Source organism: Lithobates pipiens, unplaced genomic scaffold, assembly GCF_037356315.1.
Source record: "Lithobates pipiens isolate NorthernLeopardFrog02 unplaced genomic scaffold, aLitPip1_a1.2 Scaffold_27, whole genome shotgun sequence".
Lineage (NCBI taxonomy): Eukaryota > Metazoa > Chordata > Amphibia > Anura > Ranidae > Lithobates > Lithobates pipiens.
The window spans coordinates 124,648,937-124,670,440 of record NW_027507788.1 but is presented as its reverse complement, the minus strand read 5'-3'; the positions used below and the strand labels follow the sequence as shown (position 1 = coordinate 124,670,440).

Sequence of the window (21,504 nt, the reverse complement as noted above, 5' to 3'; positions counted from 1 at the left end):
TGCAACATTGATCCTATGTCACATTTGTTCACTTTTGGCTCTACACCAAGAACTGAACAATCACGTGACCGCTGATCGCTCAGTTCTTCGGTCCTTATCATTGGAGTGCAGGACTGTGGAGGGGATGGGAGCAGCTGACTCAGGCTCTCAGCGGCCTGTTCAGAGGCTGAGCCAGCCTCTGCAAAGCCATGAGCTGCTCTATGACATCAGGACTGTAGCGCGCTGTAGAGTGTAGCTCACTGTTGGCTGAATCTGTGTCACAGGAGTGCAGAACTAAGTACATCCCTGTGACCCACAGGAGAAGTATGGCCAAAAGAGCTTTGGCCATACTTCTCCTTTATAAGCCAATTCAATTTTGAACGATATTCGTTAAGTTGTCAAATGTACTGAGAATCTTCGTACACATTTTTGTTCAAAAGTCTAAGGCCGCGTACACACGCGCGGACTGTTCGCCCAACTTTGTCCGTCCAACAGTTTCGGCAAACAGTCCGCTCAAACTTAGCATGGACGGACATGGCCACACACGACGGACGAACAGTTTGCTGAAACCGTGCGCGATGATGTGAACGGCACGTACGACGGGACGAAAAATACGACGTCCTATACACTGCATTATAGCTTTCGGCGTGAAAATCCTTTCTGAGCATGCGCGCAACTTTGTTTGACGAACAAGCCTACACACGGGCGGACTGTTCGCTCAAACAAGGTTTCAGCGGACAGTTTTTCGGAATTTCCGAAAAACCTTGTCCGTCCAACTGTCCGCTGAAACTGTCCGCTGAAAGCCCACACACGAGCGGACTGTCCGCCCAAACACTGTTCAGCGGACAAAGTTGGGCGAACAGTCCGCCCGTGTGTACGCGGCCTAATAGTGTATACCCAGCTTTAGCATCTGTACAGGCAAATGGTTCACCAACACTTGTATATCCAATAACTGTGATTGAAAAGATATACAGTGGCACTTTACTTACCATTGTAGTGCGCCCTCTTAAGAGCTACAAGTAAACTGGGATCCCCCACCCTGCACAGCCAAGCGCACCAAATTTTCACAGGCACTCTTGAGTCAGAAAACAGTCAAGTGACTTGTTTTTTTTATTTTTTTTATTGAGGGTAATAACTTGGATAGGGATGGGAGGTTATGGGATGTCCAACAACAACTTCAGTGACAACTTTTACTATATACAGTCTCTATATACAGCTCCTTTTCTTCACTCCAGCACACACTTGCAGAACCCAGCTGGAACACTGTAAATGCCTGACAGTTATCTAATCAGACTGACTCTAAAGAGATCTCCCAAATGTGCTGACCGGCTCTTGCTGTCCTCTCTCCTTGCTTCCATGCCTCCAGGAAGGGCTTCCTCCGTGTGTTTTGGTAAGACTCGTTCAGCACCTGAGCCCCAGGCCCGAGGTCACCGCCCCCCCCTCCAGACTAGGGGGGCATTCTCAAGGGCCACCGACAGCCTCCCTTAGCACTCCATCTTCATTTTCCACCCGACTGCCCTTCCCTGGCATGACTCATGCCTATTTATGAGGTGGCCTGCCCCCTGCCAGCACTTTACTGGGAATTTGCTGAGGCCCTCATAATTATTCCAAGCAACTCCTCCTAACTTCCACCCACTATGTCTAGAACATTCTCCAATGTCACAGATAACAGAGGGAGGCACCAGAGGGGCTTCTAGGATGAGTCACCCAGCCCAGAGTCACTAAACCCTGAACCAGATTCTTAGATCTGGCTTAGCCCTCAGCTAAAAGTAACTTTTACCTACACTAACAAAAACCTATCTACATTCTAGTACACAGAGGGTGCTACACCATCTTAATAGAAAGTCCCTGCAATAGAAGAGGAATAATCTGGAAGTGTTTGATGCCTATGTCCTCCTGACACTTTCTGTGATTCCATTGTTCAGCCCCTATGTCATAGAGCACAGTAGTGACAGAAAGGTCAGTGGATGGAACCACAAAGTACAGCAGTGGGGGGGAGAGACACACACATGAATCCAATACTCCCGGAATTCTGAAATGAGAAATTCCTCTAATGTGGACACAAACATGTTTTTAGTAGCATGTGGAATGGTTAGAACGTCTGAAAATGCATTTACTTCTGGTCGTGCCTTCCTGGCCCAGTGACAACTGCACCCTTTATTTCTGGTATGAGCATGGCAGGGGCAGGAAGTGAGGAATAAACCCTGCAATGGCATCACAGCCAAAAATTAATATCTGATAGAAAATGTAATTTTATATAATTTTACCCTACTCTACCTAATTCTAAACCCCCCTCCCCCCCCCCCCCCCCCAAAAGAACATGCTACAGAGAGAAGATTTAACGTGATATACATTTTTTATTAAAATGATAAACATGTTATACTCACCTGCTCTGTGGAAAACCATTACCTGATAATAATTGCCCCAATCCTCCTCTTCTGAGGTCCCTCGCTGGCCCTCCTCCCCCCTGCCGAGTGCCCCCCATAGAAACCTACTTTCTATTGGGCCACCTGGGCAGGCTCGATCCCGAGCCCCGCTGTCTGCGTCTATTGACACATATAGCAGGGCTCAGCCCCACCCTCCTTCCCTTGTCAATAAGCTGCTTGCCATCAATCTGCCCATTGAGGAGAAACAAAGTCGGGAGAGCATCTGCTCTTGTGTAGAGCGCTGTTTCAAGTTCAGGCTCAGGTAAGTATAAGGAGGGCTGGGGGATCCTCTGCAACAGAATATGTTTTATCTTAATGCATAGAATGCATTGAGATAAAAAAACCTTAAGACTTTAGAACCACTTTAACCTTTTGCTGACTGCCCGAAGTACAACACTACGATGAGCCGAGAAAATTAAGTTCAATGCATGCGTCAAATAGTTTCCGAGCATGCATAGGAATTTTGCGCATCGGAATTTGTATAGACGACCGGAATTTCCGATAGGAACTTTTTCCGACCGAAAAATAGAGAACCAGCTCTCAATCTTTTGCTGGCAGGAATTCCACCAGCAAAAGTCCGATGGAGCATACACATGGAATTTCCGACCAAAAGCTCACATCCAACTTTTGCTGGGGGAATTTCCAATTGTGTGTACGGGGCATAAGATTTAGGTTAAAGTATAAATAAAGGCAAAACTTTTTTGTTAGTTTTGGATAGAGTGGAGAGGGATTAGAACGCTTGCCAGTTTTTATTGCTTTCTGTGCCCCTATTAAAGAGCTTCACCCTCTCTATTTGTCCTGTTTACCATTATCGCTAAAACCGAAATGAAAGAAATGGGGATGTCCCCAGAAATGTTATAGAGGGAAAATCCTCCAATGGGGACACTAGTTCTGGTGACCTGGGGGGCCCCAAGGGACCCCCTTCTTTTGCAGGGATTTCCTCTCACTTCCTGTTTGAGTATGGGACAGGAAGTGAAGGAAAATCATTGAAACAGGAGTAGATTGCAAAAAAAAAAATCTGACAAAGGGTTATAACCTACCTTGCACTACCCAAAAAAAAAAAAGAATTGCCTTTATTTCTACTTTAAAGTGTTTTCATTACTTATTCATTACCTAAAAGGAGTCAAAGAATTTTGGAGTAAAAAAAAAAAAGCAGTAATGATAAACAAGCCTTAAAATGGGCTTTCCATCAGTAAACTTGGCGTTTGGCCCAGGTTAGCAACTGTACAAGCCTGTTAAAATAAATAAAAAGTACATAAAGATAGTCCAAGAAAGCCAGCTTGCAATTTCAGATAATGGTTCATTGCAAACATCCCACTCTTTTATTATAGTGGCACAAATGAACCTTTAACCCAAATAAACACAGGAAGAGCTTTGTAGAGGCGAGTGAAATGCAATTTTGTACAGGATGCTACAACACTTGCCGGTGATTGCACACTTTATGTCAAGTAAAAAAAAAAAAGAAAAAAAGATTTTTAAAGCACAGAACAAATGATATGAGTCTGGCAAGTTTATAAAATTCTTGAAATAGTAGATTGATGGTACTGGAACCTTTGGTGGATATACTTGGGTACCAATTGATGCATTTGACAAAAATATTCTGGAGGAAACCCAATGGGGCGTCCAGGTGATGAGTGGGCTGCTCGTGTGAACCAAAGAACTGGAACAGTGGCATCTGACTGTAGAAATGATGTTTGGGTTTTTATGTGTTGACGTGAATTTTGACATGCGTTGCCTTGCCTTTCAATGCAGTTTTTAATTTAGAATTTGGAGTGGATAGGGTTAACAGCTATTGACCAAGGCTTGTTACCAGCTGGCAATGTATCAATACAGTTATATACAATCACTGTTATTGGGGAACTGCTATGTATTGTGGAGGACCTCTGGAGGGGTTTGTGTGTTTTTTTTTGTTTTGTTTTTTACTTTATTTTATTTTATTTTTTTATAAAAATAAATCAGCAATGAAGTTTTATTTGCTGGCAGTTTAAACTGTGTCTTTGTTTCTTTTTTTTTTGCGTTGTAAATATCACTTTAAGGGCCGGTTCACACAGGGGGCGACACGAGGCGACACGACTTGCCGTGCCGCGACCTGACAAGTCGCCCCCGTTCTGTACAATGGAACCGTTCTAAGAGGAGCGACTCGAGTCGCTCCGTCTTAGAAAAAAGGTTCCTGTACTACTTTTGGGCGACCTCGGGGCGACTTGCATTGACTTCTATACAGAAGTAATTTGCAAGTCGCCGCTGAGGTCGCGGCGAGGCAAGTCGTGTCGCCTCGCATCGCCCCCAGTGTGAACCGGCCCTTACTGTAGCACATCAGCAAGAATGGAAAAATAATTGTTGCTAGGCACATAATCCTAATCTTCCTCTTCCTCCTCCGCGGAGATCTTCTTTCTTCTCTCCTCGTCGCGTTGTCTTCTGGGTAATGGGTCGTGCTGTGTTCTGGGAACTGTGTGTCCCAGAACACAGCGTGTCCCATTCACAAAGCGCTGCGCGACTCGCGCATGCGCAGTAGGAAACGGGCAGTGAAGCCGCAAGGCTACACTGCCTGTTTCCCTTAGAAGGAATGGCGTCGCCGGGACCCGAGGGACGGGTCGTCGGCCTCGGGCGGCCGACATCGCGGGCGCCCTGGACAGGTAAGTTGGCTTATTAAGTCAGCAGCTACAGTGTTTGCAGCTGCTGACTTTTATTTTATTTTATTTTTTTTAAACGACCCTCCTCTTTAACTGAACAAGCTGAAGTTAGAAGCTGATTGGCTACCATGCACAGCTGCACCAGGTTCTGAGAGCATCAGTTTTAGTAAATCGACCCCTTTGAGTCTGGTTATGTTTTTATATGCTAAAAAAAAAATTCATAAGGTCCCCCAGCAAATGAATTTCAGATCTGTCTAAGCATGCAGCCTGGCAGGCCAGGAAAGGGGAGGGGAATAGCGTGCATCCCCTCCCCCAAACCACATCAGGCCACATGCCTTCAGCATGAGCAGGGGGAGGCTTCCCCAAGGATATAAATCTGTCTCCATGTTGATGAGGACAAGGGCCTCTTCACCACGACCATGGCTGGTTGGAAGCTCCCTTAAATAATATGAAGTCTCCAGATAGCGCCCACCTCCCAAGTGATTGATTATGAGGTACGTAATACCCCTGCTCATTCACAGAAAAGGAAAAAAGATGTTCCTAGATGACCTAAAAATAAAGAGACCCAATCGTTTGACAAGTCCTTTATTAATAAAATACAAATTCCCAAAGAAAGGCCCTCCTTGTGAATCCATCATCAGTCACGATGCCCAACAACTTGACCAAAAAAAAAATGTCGCCATATTTAGGCAATGATGTAATGAACTCCATTTCTTGACCGTTTGCTTATGTAGCCCAGGATTCCTGGCCACGTAAGGAAATGGGCCAGATGACGTCAGTGGTTGGGAAGGATGTGGTGAGTGCAAGCACCCGTTCTGGTAGTCTGGCACATTTGTCCATAGTGGACACCTAAATGTTTTGTACTGCCAGTGAACACTGAGCTCAGCCCTACCCCAAGGCATAGTTTTACAAATAACTTATTTTACTGAAGTAATTTTATAAACTGTCCACACTACTGAGAATAAATATTGGTCCAACAAAATGGTATTTAGCAGCACATCACTTAATCTAAAGATATGATAATAAATCTGTAGCATATTGTTATCCAGAATACAAGTCCAACAAGTAAGGAGGGGGCATTGTGGTACCCATCTCCAGGGCCTTCATTGCTTGCTCTGGGTCTCTTAATCATCTCCCCTGAAGAGGGAAGACCTTCTGATCCTCTTTGGCATCACTTCTTGCAGGTCTTCAATCACTATACTCTCCTCACTAAGTCCTTTAAAGCTAAGGGGGAGTCTCACACGTCTGGTGCGACGCTGTAGTCAAATAAAATGTATGTCCTTTTTTTCCTACAAATAGATCTTTCTTTTGGTGGTATTTAACCACCTCTGCGTTTTTTTATTTTTTACGCTAGAAACCAAGAAAGACTGACATTTAAAAAAAAAAAAAACAATATATTTTACTTTCTGCTGTAAAACACATTCAATAAAATCAAAAACCGAATTTCTTCATCAATTTAGGCCAATATGTATCCTGCTAAATATTTTTGGTAAAAAAAAATCCCAGTAAGTGTATATTAATTGGTTTGTGCAAAAGTTATAGCATCTAAGAACTATGGGATATTTATTTATTTTTACTAGTAATGGCGGCGATCAGCAACTTATAGCGGGGCTGCGATATTGCGGCAGACAAACTGGACACTTAACTGACACTTTTTTGGGGACATTATTACAATGATCAGCGCTAAAAATATGCACTGTCACTGTACTAATGACACTGGCAGGGAGGAGGTTAACATCAGGGGTGATCAAAGGTTTAACTGTGTGCCCAGCTAATGTTTCAGTGTAGTGGGGGAGGTGCTTTTACTAGTGGAAGGCATGGATCGTGTTTCTGCTTTACAGAAACACAGGATCCAAGACTTCTGTACTGACAGAATAACAATCTGCCTTGTTTACATAGACAGACTGCCATTCTGTCAGTGTACTGAATGATCAATGGTTGCCGGTGGACATCGGGTAAAATCACAGCGGGAGTGAGCCGTTGGCGGCACCCCCACTTGTGCCCAAAACCCAGGAGTGCAGAATCACACACAGTGTGGCTGCCCTATAGCAGTAAATCTGCTATGGGGCAGTCAGCAATTGGTAAGTAGGCGCATGAATGGGATATTAATCTAAGAATAGCATTTGGTTGAGGTTATATCCCAACAAGGTACAGAAAAACCTTGGTTTGAGAGTAACTTGGTTTGAGAGCGTTTTGCAAGACAAGCAAAATTTTTAAATACATTTTGACTTGATATACAAGCGAGGTCTTGATATACAAGTAGCGTCACATCACAACTGAGTATAAAAGAGAAGAGAGGCACCTCTAAGTGTAGCAATATGTTTACATCTAATGAAGGTACTGTACAACATTTAGCAACTCACATGGTTGATGATTAAAACAGGCCCATCTATGTAGGCATCTGGGGTAAAGTTGTTCACATAGACCAGTGATGGCAACCTTGGCACCCCAGATGTTTTGGAACTACATTTCCCATGATGCTCAACTATACTGCAGAATGCATGAGCATCATAGGAAATGTAGTTCCTAAACATCTGGGGTGCCACAGTTCGCCATCACTGACATAGACCATCCCCTGCAGCACCATTGACGTCATCCCTTCCACCACCATCGATGTCATCCCTTCCATTCTGCACTCAACGAGCGGTTCAAGCTTCCCTTTCAGAACGCTCTACTGCAGGGTAGTCTTTCCGGTCACTATTGCAGACTGATAGCGATGAGAGCTGGCAGTGCGGAGGAAGGTCTGTGTGGACAGCTTTAGCCCAGATGCCTGCATACGTAGGTGTGCCTATTTTAATCATCAACCATGCAGGTTGCTAAAAGTTCAATAAATGTAACCATATTGCTACACTTAGAGGCGCCTCTCTTCTCTTTTATACTCTGTAGCTCCTGATGGATTTTGTTTCTAATCCCCTTGTGGAGGCTTCCATTTGTGGATGGACATTTTATGGTTACACAACCTATCACATTGCTATAATCTTTTTGTATGGACTATAAACTGAAGGACCTATGAATAAATGGTTGTGGAACTAATCATCTGAGTCTTCATTATTTCTTATGGGGAAATACGCTTTGCTATACAAGTGCTTTGGATTACAAGCATACAAGCATGCTTCTGGGAATGAATTATGCTCGCAATCCAAGGTTTTACTGTACACAAATAGACATAAAGGAGTTGATTTACTAAAATGGGAGAGTGCAAAATCTGGTGCAGCTCTGCATAGAGACCAATCAGCTTCCAGGTTTTTTTTTTGTCAAAGGTTAATGGAACAAACTGAAGTTAGAATCTGATTGGTTTCTATGCACACCTGCCCCATATTTTGCACTCTCCGGTTTTAGTAAATCAACCCCATAGTTTTTTAGTAAATTCCGGCCATCTCCAGTACTCCATTGTAGAGAATATTTTTATAATCCATGGACTGCAATATATTTATATGCCAAAGTTCAACAAACACCTGTATCATATGTAATCCAAGAAAAATGGAAATGCTCCACCACAGCGAGGTGAATCCCACGTGAAGCATACATTAGTTTCAAGCATAATGCTCCTAATTGGTTGTGCTGTGCACAGATAACGCAACCACTGCCTATAGACAATATCACATGGGACATTCTGAGAAGAATATTCAGCATAATTAGTTTCAATGATGATGTTTTTCAAGCAAAAGAACAATGATGTCTCTGTAGTAAATTCATCTTCCAAAAGGTGTTCCAGCATTAGGAGATAAATCGCAAATATATGCTAATCTCCAGAGGACCACCACGTAGTGTCCCTGTGACCTGAAATCTGGAGGGTGCAATGTTTTTAGTGATGGCTTTCTCTTAAAGTGTTACTAAAACCAGCACCCTGCAGTCACTATATCTGGTCTCCCCAGGACCATGCAGTCACTATATATTGTCTCCCCAGGACCCTGCAGTCACTATATCTGGTCTCCCCAGGACCATGCAGTCACTATATATTGTCTCCCCAGGACCCTGCAGTCACTATATCTGGTCTCCCCAGGACCCTGCAGTCACTATATCTGGTCTCCCCAGGACCATGCAGTCACTATATCTGGTCTCCCCAGGACCATGCAGTCACTATATCTGGTCTCCCCAGGACCCTGCAGTCACTATATCTGGTCTCCCCAGGACCCTGCAGTCACTATATCTGGTCTCCCCAGGACCCTGCAGTCACTATATCTGGTCTCCCCAGGACCATGCAGTCACTATATCTGGTCTCCCCAGGACCATGCAGTCACTATATCTGGTCTCCCCAGGACCCTGCAGTCACTATATCTGGTCTCCGCAGGACCATGCAGTCAGTATATCTGGTCTCCCCAGGACCCTGCAGTCACTATATCTGGTCTCCCCAGGACCCTACAGTCACTATATCTGGTCTCTCCAGGACCCTGCAGTCACTATATCTGGTCTCCCCAGGACCCTGCAGTCACTATATCTGGTCTCTCTAGGACCATGCAGTCACTATATCTGGTCTCCCCAGGACCCTGCAGTCACTATATATGGTCTCCCCAGGACCCTGCAGTCACTATATCTGGTCTCCCCAGGACCCTGCAGTCACTATATCTGGTCCCCCCAGGACCCTGCAGTCACTATATCTGGTCTCACCAGGACCCTGTATTCACTATATCTGGTCTCCCCAGGACCCTGCAGTCACTATATCTGGTCTCCCCAGGACCCTGCAGTCACTATATCTGGTCTCCCCAGGACCCTGCAGTCACTATATCTGGTCTCACCAGGACCCTGCAGTCACTATATCTAGTCTCACCAGGACCCTGCAGTCACTATATCTGGTCTCCCCAGGACCCTGCAGTCACTATATCTGGTCTCACCAGGACCCTGCAGTAACTATATCTGGTCTCACCAGGACCCTGCAGTCACTATATCTGGTCTCCTCAGGACCCTGCAGTCACTATATCTGGTCTAACCAGGACCATGCAGTCACTATATCTGGTCTCCCTGCAGTCACTATATCTGGTCTCACCAGGACCATGCAGTCACTATATTTGGTCTCCCACAGTACACACAACATGGAAATGCAATTATTTTAGTAAATATTAACAGCTAAATACCTTTTCTCATCAGCAGTATATTGCAGTCTTGTGACTTCTATCAGAGTCTGGCCAAGCACTGCTTAGAGCTCGTAGGAGGAATTTTCACTCTCCTCTGTCTGTCCTATGAGGCTGCAGGACCCCTGACCCTCTGTCTGGACAGTGTTGATTGGTCCTGCCGATCACATGTACTTTCCCAAGAAAAAAAAAAACTATCTAGTAATACACACCAAACTGAGCATGTGCAGAGTGACTCCAAAGGCCTGTACTAAGAGGAGATGGATTGGGGACAGTGGAAGAAGGGGAGGATCAGAGAAGATAGGATCAAACAGCTTTTTTACACAATGCAGAGAATTAACCCTTTAGGTTTCACAGTGAGTATAACAAGCATGCTTTACTGCATATACAGACTGATTTTACTGTTGTGGGTTTAGTAACACTTTAACCACTTGTCGTCTGGACCATAGCTGAATGATAGCTACAGCGCGGTCGGCTAGTTTTGGGAGGGCGTACTATGACTAAGCCCCCTGGGGCGCGCACCCAGGAGAGTCAGTGATCACGGATTGGGGTTAAAGGGCCAATGACAGCTGCCCTTTACCACATGATTGCTCCTTCCAATGATAGAGCGATCACTCAGCAAACAGGTGCATGTCCGGTTCAGTTCTCAACTCAAAGTGGTCGGTACAGCATGTGAGGAGAGGAGGGAACCCAGACAGCAGTACGAGTGGGCTGGATCTGAAGTGCCCACAGTGCTGATCTGTGCCCATTCATGCCCCATCTGTGCCTTATCCATGCCACATCAGTACCCATCCGTGCCACATCAGTACCCATCTGTGCCACATCCATGCCACATCCGTACTCATCCATACCACATCCATGCCAGATCACTGCTCATCCGTTCCACCTCCATGCCACATCAGTGCTGACCTGTGCCACATCCATGCCGCATCAGTACTCATCTGTGCGACATCCATGCCACATCCGTACCCATTCGTTCCACATCCTTGCAACATCAATGCTTATGCGTGCCACATCCATGCCACTTCAGTGCTCACCTGTGCCACATCCATGCCACATCAGTACTCATCTGTGGCACATCCATGCCACATCAGTTCTCATCCGTGCCTCATCCATACCACATCAGTGCTCATCCGTGCCACATCAGTGCTCATCCGTGCCACATCAATGCTTCTCTCATGCCACATCCATGTCACATCAGTACTCATCAGTGCCACATCCATGCCACATCAGTACTTATCTGTGCCACATCCATGCCACATCAGTGCTTATGCATGCCATATCCATGCCACATCAGTGCTCACTTGTGCCACATCCATGCCACATCAGTACTCATCTGTGCCATATCCATGCCACATCCCAAAATGTATGAAGAAAAATTACTAATTTGCTAAATTTTATAACAGAATGCATTTATTTACAAAATTTTCAGTCTTTTTTAGTTTATAGCGCAAAAAAATAAAAAAGCCAGCGGTGATTAAATACTACCGAAAGAAAACTCTAAAGGACAACAATTTCATATGGGTACAGTGTAGCTGAAAGCTGAACATTGGCCTGGTTAGGAAGGGTTTATAAGTTCCCAGTGGGCAAGTGGTTAAATAACATTGGTAATTTACACATATGTAACATACAGTGCCTTGCGAAAGTATTCGGCCCCCTTGAACTTTTCAACCTTTTGCCACATTTCAGGCTTCAAACATAAAGATATAACATTTTTATTTTTTGTGAAGAATCACCAACAAGTGGGACACAATTGTGAAGTGGAACGAAATCTATTGGATTTTTGAAACTTTTTTAACTAATAAAAAAATGAGTGGGGCGTGCAAAATTATTCGACCCCCTTGCGTTAATACTTATTACTGTAGAGCCACCTTTTGCTGCGATTACAGCTGCAAGTCGCTTGGGGTATGTCTCTATCAGTTTTGCACATCGAGAGACTGAAATTCTTGCCCATTCTTCCTTGCAAAACAGCTCGAGCTCAGTGAGGTTGGATGGAGAGCGTTTGTGAACAGCAGTTTTCAGCTCTTTCCACAGATTCTCGATTGGATTCAGGTCTGAACTTTGACTTGGCCATTCTAACACCTGGATACATTTATTTGTGAACCATTCCTTTGTAGATTTTGCTGTATGTTTGGGATCATTGTCTTGTTGGAAGATAAATCTCCGTCCCAGTTTCAGGTCTTTTGCAGACTCCAACAGGTTTTCATCCAGAATGGTCCTGTATCTTCCCTGTCCCTGCTGAAGAAAAGCAGGCCCAAACTATGATGCTGCTACCACCATCTTTGACAGTGGGGATGGTGTGTTGAGGGTGATGAGCTGTGTTGCTTTTACGCCAAACATATAGTTTTGCATTGTGGGCAAAAAGTTTGATTTGGTTTCATCTGACCAGAGCACCTTCTTCCACATGTTTGGTGTGTCTCCCAGGTGGCTTGTGGCAAACTTTAGATGAGACTTTTTATGACTATCTTTGAGAAATGGCTTTCTTCTTGCCACTCTTCCATAAAGGCCAGATTTGTGCAGTGTACGACTGATTGTTGTCTTATGGACAGACTCTCCCACCTCAGCTGTAGTTCTCTGCAGTTCATCCAGAGTGATCATGGGCCTCTTGGCTGCATCTCTGATCAGTCTTCTCCTTGTCTGAGCTGAAAGTTTAGAGGGACGGCCAGGTCTTGGTAGATTTGCAGTGGTCTGATACTTCCATTTCAAAATGATCACTTGCACAGTGCTCCTTAGGATGTTTAAAGCTTGGGAAATCTTTTTGTATCCAAATCCGGCTTTAAACTTCTCCACAACAGTATTACGGACCTGCCTGGTGTGTTCCTTGGTCTTCATGATGCTCTCTGCGCTTTCAATAGAACCCTGAGACTATCACAGAGCAGGTACATTTATACAGAGACTTGATTACACACAGGTGGATTCTATTTATCACCATCAGTCATTTAGGACAACATTAAATCATTCAGAGATCCTCGCTGAACTTCTGGAGTGAGTTTGCTGCACTGAAAGTAAAGGGGCCGAATAATTATGCACGCACCACTTTTCAGTTTTTTATTTGCTAAAAAAGTTTAAAATATCCAATAGATTTCGTTCTACTTCACAATTGTGTCCCACTTGTTGGTGATTCTTCACAAAAAAAAAATTTTTTATATCTTTATGTTTGAAGCCTGAAATGTGGCAAAAGGTTGAAAAGTTCAAGGGGGCCGAATACTTTCGCAAGGCACTGTACTATATGGTATTTTTTTCAATGTATAATTTTATGTGTGAGGTGTTGGCCCCTTTCACATGAGGCGAATCCGCTCAGCGGGGGAACGGTCCATTGATCCCTGCTGAGCAGGCGGATGACAGGTCCATCTCCGCTCACTGTGCAGGGAAGGACCTGTCAGAGCCCCGCTGTTCTCTATGGGAAGTTCAGATGAAAACAGACAGAATGTCCATTTTCATCCGATCCAATCCGCTGAACGGATAGCGAACGTATCGCCATCTGTCTGTTTTGAGCGGATCTTGTCGGATCAGATGGCAGGCGGGTGTCAGCGGACACATCTCCACTGACATCTGCCTGCCTATACAAGTCAATGGGTGGCCCGCTCAGACGGATCTTTGCGGGCCGATTGTGTGAAAGGGGCTTAAGACCACAGTTGTTTACTTCTGTTATAATGTCAATAGACATCTATTGCAAGAGAGCTTACGCTTTGTTGTTCTCCAAATATTTGACGTGAATAAGGTACAGCAGGAAGAATGAGACTCCCTTGGCTTCCTAATGGTTGTTTAAGGGATGACATAAGGGACGTCACTAGTAATATCCTGCCACTGCGGTCCCTGAGAGGTGTATATAAAAAAGAGATGTATTATGTTTTGAACGACACATATTGAACAGATGGATATAACAAGATTCTCCTTTTTCTTCATATTCTTTTTTCTAGCGGAAAGTGAGTTGGCCAAGCTACAGCGCATTTTTCGCCTGAAGGAGGGACAGCGTCAAGCAACCGCTATTGCGAAAAAGGAACAAATAAGGAGACAGCAGTATGTATTCCTTAACCAAGATTTGTTCAGCTAATCTGCCGCAGACTGACATCTCTCTTTAACAGGCAGAATGCAGCCTCAGGGAATTTTCCCTTAATGTCATGTCATTAGTGCAGCATGGGATTCGCGGATATGCCGATTGAAAACATGTGGCAAAGCAAGACACCTGCCATTCCTGTCATACTGTATGTCTTGTTTGAACAGAAGCTGTGCAAATAACTCTAAGTATGTGCAAATGTAATACAGCACATAGTGGAATTTGACAAGCTTATGTGACGCATGTACTGCTTTATTATTAAAGCAAAAACACACAAGGGGGAATTGATAAAGCCAAGCTCATAGAGAGGCCGTAGGAGAAAGATGCCGGCAGATTCTTGTTTTGTCACTTCCCCCCTCTAGTGGTCAAAAAATAAATGTACTTGTTTTCTGTATGCTGACTGATACTAAGGGTTGGATACTTGAGGCATTGTTGTTACATTATTGCTAAATTTCTAGTTCATTTATTTATTTATTTTGTATTTAAGCCTTTAGACGCATTTTCTAAAGTTGATGTACGTTATGTTCTCATTCTTTTATCAAAGCAAAAGCTTAACATTTAACCACTTCAGCCCCAGAAGGTTTTACCCCCTTCACGACCAAGCCATTTTTTGCGATACGGCACTGCTTTACCTTAACTGACAATTGGTTGTGCGACGCTGTACCTAAGAAAAAAATTGATGTCCTTTTTTTTCCCCACAAATAGAGCTTTCTTTTGGTGGTATTTGATCACCTCTGCGTTTGTTTTGTTTTTTAGGCTATAAACAAAAAAAACAAAAACTATTTTGAAAAAAAACAAAACAATATTTTTTACTTTTTTGCTATAAAATATATTCAATAAAAAAAATCAAATTTCTTCATCAATTTAACCCAATTTGTATTCAGCAACATATTTGGAATTTTTATTTACTAATTTTTTTTACTAGTAATGGCGGTGATCAGCGTTTTTTTAGCTGGACTGAGACATTGCGGCGGACAAATCGAACACCTAACTGACACTTTTGACACTTTTTTGGGGACCAGTGCAACTAATACAATGATCAGTGCTAAAAATATGCCAAAGGGTTAAGTGTGTCCCTAGGGGGGTTCTTTCTAACTGTGTGGGGGTTGCTATGACTAAGTGAAGACAGAGATTGGTGTGCCTGCTTAGCAGGAACACAAGATCTCAGTCTTCTCCCCTGTCAGAATGGCAATCTGCCTTGTTTATATAGACAGATTGCTGCCTCTCCCGGGAACAATCGCTGGTGGCCGGCAGACATCAGGTGCGTAATCGCGTGTCCAATCAGTGCGTAATCACGCCTCTGGTGGAGCACGCCCCCCCCCCTCCTTATGTCTAATGCACGAAATAAAAACAGGTACATTATCTTGCTCAATAGACCCTACCTGGCGCAGTAAATATGCGGTCAGCGTTCGGCAAGTGGTTAAAGTGTTACTAAACCCAGGACCCTGCATTCACTATATCTGGTCTCCCACAGTACACAGAACATGGAATTATTTTAGTAAATATAAACTGCTGAATACCTTTTCTCATCAGCAGTATATGGCAGTTGTGACTTCTATCAGTGTCCAGCCGGGCACTGGTTAAAGCTTGTAGGATGAGTTTTCATTCTCCTCTGACTGTCCTATGAGGCTGCAGGTCCCCTGACCCTCTGTCTGTGCAGTGCTGATTGGCCCTGTGATTATCACATACACCCTCCCCCAAAAAATAAAAAAACTCTTTAGCAATACACACCAAAACTGATCATGTGCAGAAAGCCCCCAAGGCTCTGTACTATCAGGAGATGAATTGGGGACAGTAGAAGAAGGGGAGGATCAGAGGAGGCAGGATCAACCAACCTTTTTACACAGTACACAGGATTAACCCCTTAGGTTCCACAGTGAATATAACAAGCATGCTTTACTGCATATACAGACTTATTTTATTGTTGTGGGTTTAGTAACACTTTAACCACTTCTTGCTTATCATATAGCAATATGACCTTGGGAAAGTGGTTCTGTTATCCTGACCTGATGTCATATGACGTGATCATGATAACAAGCTGCCGTACACCTGGGGGGGCGGGTGCACAGCGTTAGCGATCAGTGGTGCGGCGTGTCAGTCTGAAGCACCACATCTCTGATCGGGCTAAAGAGCCTCTGAAGAAGGCTGTTTACCACGTGATCAGCTGTGTCCAATCGCAGCTGATCATGATGTAAACAGGAAAAGCCATGTATCGGCTTTTCCTCCCACGCGTCTGACAGGGGGAGTCTGCACTGATTGATTATCAATGCTGCCCACCCGAGGATGCCCACCTAGGACCACCAGGGATGGCTGACACTGTTTACCACCAGTTATGTCACCCATGGCCACCAGGGATGCCAATGTGTGCCCACATATGATGCCAAATTGTGCCTACATATGATGCCAATCAGTGCCCATCAGCAATGCCTGCCAGTGCCTCCATAGCATTGATGCCAATCAGTACCATTTATCAGTATCCATTAGTGCAAACTATCAGTGCCACCTATCAGTGCCCATCAGTGCTGTCTATCAGTGTCCATCAGTGCAACCCATAAGTACCCATCAGTGCAGCCTTTCAGTGTTGCCCATTAGTGACGCCTATGTGTGCCCATCAGTGCTACATATCAGTGCCCATTAGTGCCGCCTATCAGTGCCCATTAGGGATGAGCTTCGTGTTCGAGTCGAACATACGTTCGACTCGAACATTGGCTGTTCGTCCGTTCGGCGAAGTCCGAACATTTTGGTCCGTTCGCGTCAAATTCGTGTGGCGCTCACGGCCCACAATGCACTGCGATGGCACAGTGCATTGCTGGCTCATGATTGGCCAAGCATGCACTGTGACCCCGCATGCTTGGCCAATCGCAGCGCCAGCAGCGAGGAGAGCCATGATTGGCCACAGGCAGGATGCCTGTGGCCAATCATAGCTCAGGCTGTGTAGTGCACGCCCCACACTATATAAGGCTGCCAGCGCGGCGGCCTCGTGTAGTGTGTTGGTGTCTGAAGCAGTGGGTGTTCTGTGTACCTTCAACACAGTACACATCGATCGTTTTCGGCCGATTTTCGATCTTGCTGTTGTGTAGTGGTTATTGTCTGCGTGCCCTGACCGCAGTATACACCGCTATATTCACCTCACCTATATAGCTAGTGATCTATCTTTTATAATAGAGCTTGCAGTCAGTAGTGTTAGGAGATAGTGCGTGCTGTCTGCGTGCTCTGTACCCAGTACATACCGCTATATCCACCTACATAGCTGTTCTCTATTTGAGCCCACTTGCCATCTGCAGGAGTTATTGGAAGTTGTGTGTGCCTCCAGCACAGCACAGTATACATCTGTATATACCCCTTTATCTCTGGTGTTCTATAATAAAGGCATCTGCAGGAGTTAGTGGGTGTTCTGTGTACCTTCAACACAGTACACACCGATCGTTTTCGGACGATTTTTGATCTTGCTGTTGTGTAGTGGTTGTTGTCTGCGTGCCCTGACCGCAGTATACACCGCTATATTCACCTCACCTATATAGCTAGTGATCTATCTTTTATAATAGAGCTTGCAGTCAGTAGTGTTAGGAGATAGTGCGTGCTGTCTGCGTGCTCTGTACCCAGTACATACCGCTATATCCACCTACATAGCTCTTCTCTATTTGAGACCACTTGCCATCTGCAGGAGTTATTGGAAGTTGTGTGTGCCTCCAGCACAGCACAGTATACATCTGTATATACCCCTTTATCTCTGGTGTTCTATAATAAAGGCATCTGCAGGAGTTAGTGGGTGTTGTGTGCCTCTAGCACAATATACACTACCCAACTGCTTTTTTACCCAACTCCCTTCAGGCCATTACCATGTCTGGAAGGCCAGCAAGGAGAGGCAGACAGGCGCGAGCCGATAAAAGAGGGCAAGCAGGCTCTGTGTCTAGAGACAACAGTGCTGGTCGTGGACGCGGTGCATTGTTATCAACACGTGGCCATGGGACACGCTTGTCCTTCTTTTCGGCAGCTGGACATGTTGAACCGCAACATGCCAACGACTTGGTAGAGTGGATGACCAAGCCCTCTTCATCCTCCTCATCCTCTCTCACCCAGTCTCAGGGTACTAGCAAAGCAGCTGCCAACGCATCGTCTTCCCTCCTCTCAATGTCATCATCAGTGACTCCTTCCCTAGACCCACCACGTCCTCCTGAGGAGTCTCCTGAACTCTTTGAGCACAGTGTTGGGTACATGCTCCAGGAGGATGCCCAGTGTTTTGTGGGCTCTGATGATGACACTCAGCTAGAGGAAGGCAGTAGCGTGAGCGCAGAGAGAGGGGATGCTCAAGAAGGACAGCAATCTGGCAGTCATGTTCCACAAGCTGCAGCATACTGCCAGGTTTGCTACAGCGATGAAGAGTGAGGGGATGATGAGGGCACTGACTCCACGTGGGTGCCTGGAAGGAGAGAGGAGGAGGAGGAGGAGGCACATGTCCAACGAGGCAGGATGCCCTCCGGGGGCCAGCTTAGGGGCAGCACACCGACTGAATCACACCGCAGAGCTCTGCCTGTGCAGGGCGCTGCCTCTGCGCGTTATTCTAAAAGTTCTTTGGTGTGGGCCTTTTTTGAGACGAGTGCATCAGATCGCACCGCTGCTATTTGCAACATATGTCTCAAGCGTATCTCACGTGGCCAAAACATCAGCCGCTTGGGCACCACATGCTTGACCAGACATATGTTGACCTGCCATGCAGCTCGTTGGCAAGCGTACCTCAAAGACCCACACCAAAGAACAAAGCGGACCTCTCCTTGCTCCTCATCAGCTGGCATCTCCAACCCCACTAGACCTTCAGTCCTCTCTGAAACCTGCTCTGAGAGGAATGAAGGTGTAGAATTAGGTGTGTCACAGCCAAGTGCTTCCGGGAACTCTGCTAGCGGTACACCCACGTCCGATTATAGCAGGCAAATGTCCCTGCCCCAGCTGCTGGACCGGCGAAAGAAGTTCACTCCCAGCCATCCACATGCCCAGCGGTTGAATGCTAGCTTGGCTAAATTGCTAGCACTTCAACTGCTGCCTTTTCAGTTGGTAGACTCGGCCCCCTTCCGTGAGCTTGTACAATGTGCGGTTTCTCAGTGGCAGGTCCCCAAACGCCACTTTTTCTCACGGAAGGCGATTCCGGCTCTCTACCGGCATGTGGAAGGCAATGTCCTTGCCTCGCTGGACAGGGCGGTCAGCGGTAAGGTGCATATTTTACCGCTGACTCATGGTCCAGCAGGCATGGACAGGGACGTTACTTGTCTTTCACAGCCCATTGGGTCACTCTTCTGGCAGCTGGGAAGGATGCAGGACAAGGTGCAGTAGTGTTAGAGGTTGTTCCGCCACCACGCCTCCAAAATGCTACTATTGGTTGTGACACACCTCTCTCCTCCACCCCCTCCTCTTCTTCTTCCTCCATGGCCTCTTCCAGTGCTCTGTCCTCAGAACCAGCGGTGCTCCGTAGGCGTTCCAGGGGCTACGCAAGTACGCAGGCAAAACGATGCCATGCCGTGCTTGCGCTGGTTTGTTTGGGGGACAGGAGCCACACTGGGGCGGATGTTTTGTCAGCTCTGCAGGGGCAGGCCGAGAGGTGGTTGACGCCACGCCAGCTTAAGCCAGGAATGGTGGTTTGCGACAATGGCACCAACCTCCTCTCCACCCTCCGACAGGGACAACTGACCCATGTGCCCTGTGTAGCTCACGTCCTTAACCTGGTGGTGCAGCGGTTCTTGGGCAGGTACCCCGGCTTACAGGATGTCCTGAAGCAGGCCAGGAAAGTCTGTGTGCATTTCCGCCGATCATTTAATGCCTGTGCTCGGCTGGCTGAGCTCCAAAAGGAGTTGAACCTGCCCAAGAACCGCCTTATATGTGACATGCCCACCAGATGGAACTCAACATTGGCCATGCTGCAGCGGCTGCACACGCAGCAGAGGGCCATCAATGAGTACCTGTGCGACTACGGCACCAGGACAGGGTCAGGGGAGCTCGGTTTTTTCTCACCACGCCAGTGGGGCATGATCAGGGATGCATGCACTGTCCTGTCACCGTTTGAGGAGGCCACAAGGATGGTGAGCAGTGACAGTGCATGCATCAGTGACACTGTACCTCTTGTCCACCTCTTGGAGCATACGCTGCGTGGAATAATGGACAGGGCACTTGAGGCAGAACAGAGGCAGGAAGAGGAGGACTTCCTTGCCTCTCAAGGCCCCCTTTATCCAGACAGTGTTCCTGCTGTGCCACCCATCACACAGGAAGAGGATGAGGAGGAGGAAGAGGAGGAGGAGGATGATTGTGTCAGCATGGAGGTGGAGGCTGGCACTCAGCATCAGCATCAGCAGCAACAGCAGCAGTCTTGTAGGGATGATTTACAGTCCCAAGAAACACGTGGACTTGTACGTGGCTGGGAGGAGGTAGCTGCGGATCATGTTGTCCTTAGTGACCCAGAGGACTCCGGACCGAATGCCTCAGCTAACCTACGCTGCATGGCCTCCCTGATCCTGCAAAGCCTGCGGAAGGATCCTCGTATTCTTCGGATCAAGGAGAGGGACCATTACTGGCTGGCCACTCTCCTTGATCCACGGTACAGGGGTAAGGTTGCCGACCTTATCTTGCCATCGCAGAGGGAGCAGAGGATGAGACATCTCCGGGAGGCCTTGCAGAAAGGTCTGTGCAACGCGTTCCCAGAGACTGGGAGGTTACAAACTCCTGGTCCTGGACAACGTGTTGCTGAGGCATCGGTCAGAAGGAGCGGTGGAGAAGGTGGCCGTCTGACTGATGCTTTCAGACAATTTTTTAGTCCGCAGCCCCAAGGTATGATCGGTTCCAGCACCCATCGCCAGCGTCTGATTTACATGGTGCAGGAATACCTAGGGGCAAGGTCAGACTTGGACACCTTTCCCACCGAAAATCCTCTGGCTTACTGGGTCTTGAGGATGGATCACTGGCCAGAGCTTGCACAGTATGCAATTGAGCTACTGGCCTGTCCTGCATGCAGCGTTCTTTCGGAACGCACCTTCAGTGCTGCTGGTGGCTTTGTTACCGATCACAGGGTGCGCCTGTCCACCGAATCAGTTGATCGACTGACCTTCATCAAGATGAATCAGTCTTGGATCACCCACAGCTACCAAGCACCTGAAGCTGATGTAACAGAATAATTTTTTTTGAAATATCACATCCCTTCAAGACTGCCTATGCTGATGCTGAGTGACTGTCCTGTTGTGTTGATTGTCTATCCTCTTCCTCCTCCGCTGATATGTTGGAAGAACATTTCTGGTTCTGGTTGATGCCATCAGCCCAATTTTTCTGCCCCTGTTTAACAGGGGCGTTTAAGTACAATTTTTGAT

The 21,504-nt window shown here is 46.3% G+C and overlaps 1 protein-coding gene across 1 annotated transcript in view; it reads left to right on the top strand.

Moving 5' to 3' along the window:
• The window catches only part of ODAD1 (outer dynein arm docking complex subunit 1), a 254,860-nt gene that overhangs the window by 5,724 nt on the left and 227,632 nt on the right, over positions 1-21,504 (top strand). The window contains exon 3 of the mRNA XM_077457426.1: positions 14,025-14,124. Coding sequence (XP_077313552.1) covers positions 14,025-14,124 — 100 coding nt within the window. The remainder of the gene's footprint in view (positions 1-14,024; positions 14,125-21,504) is intronic.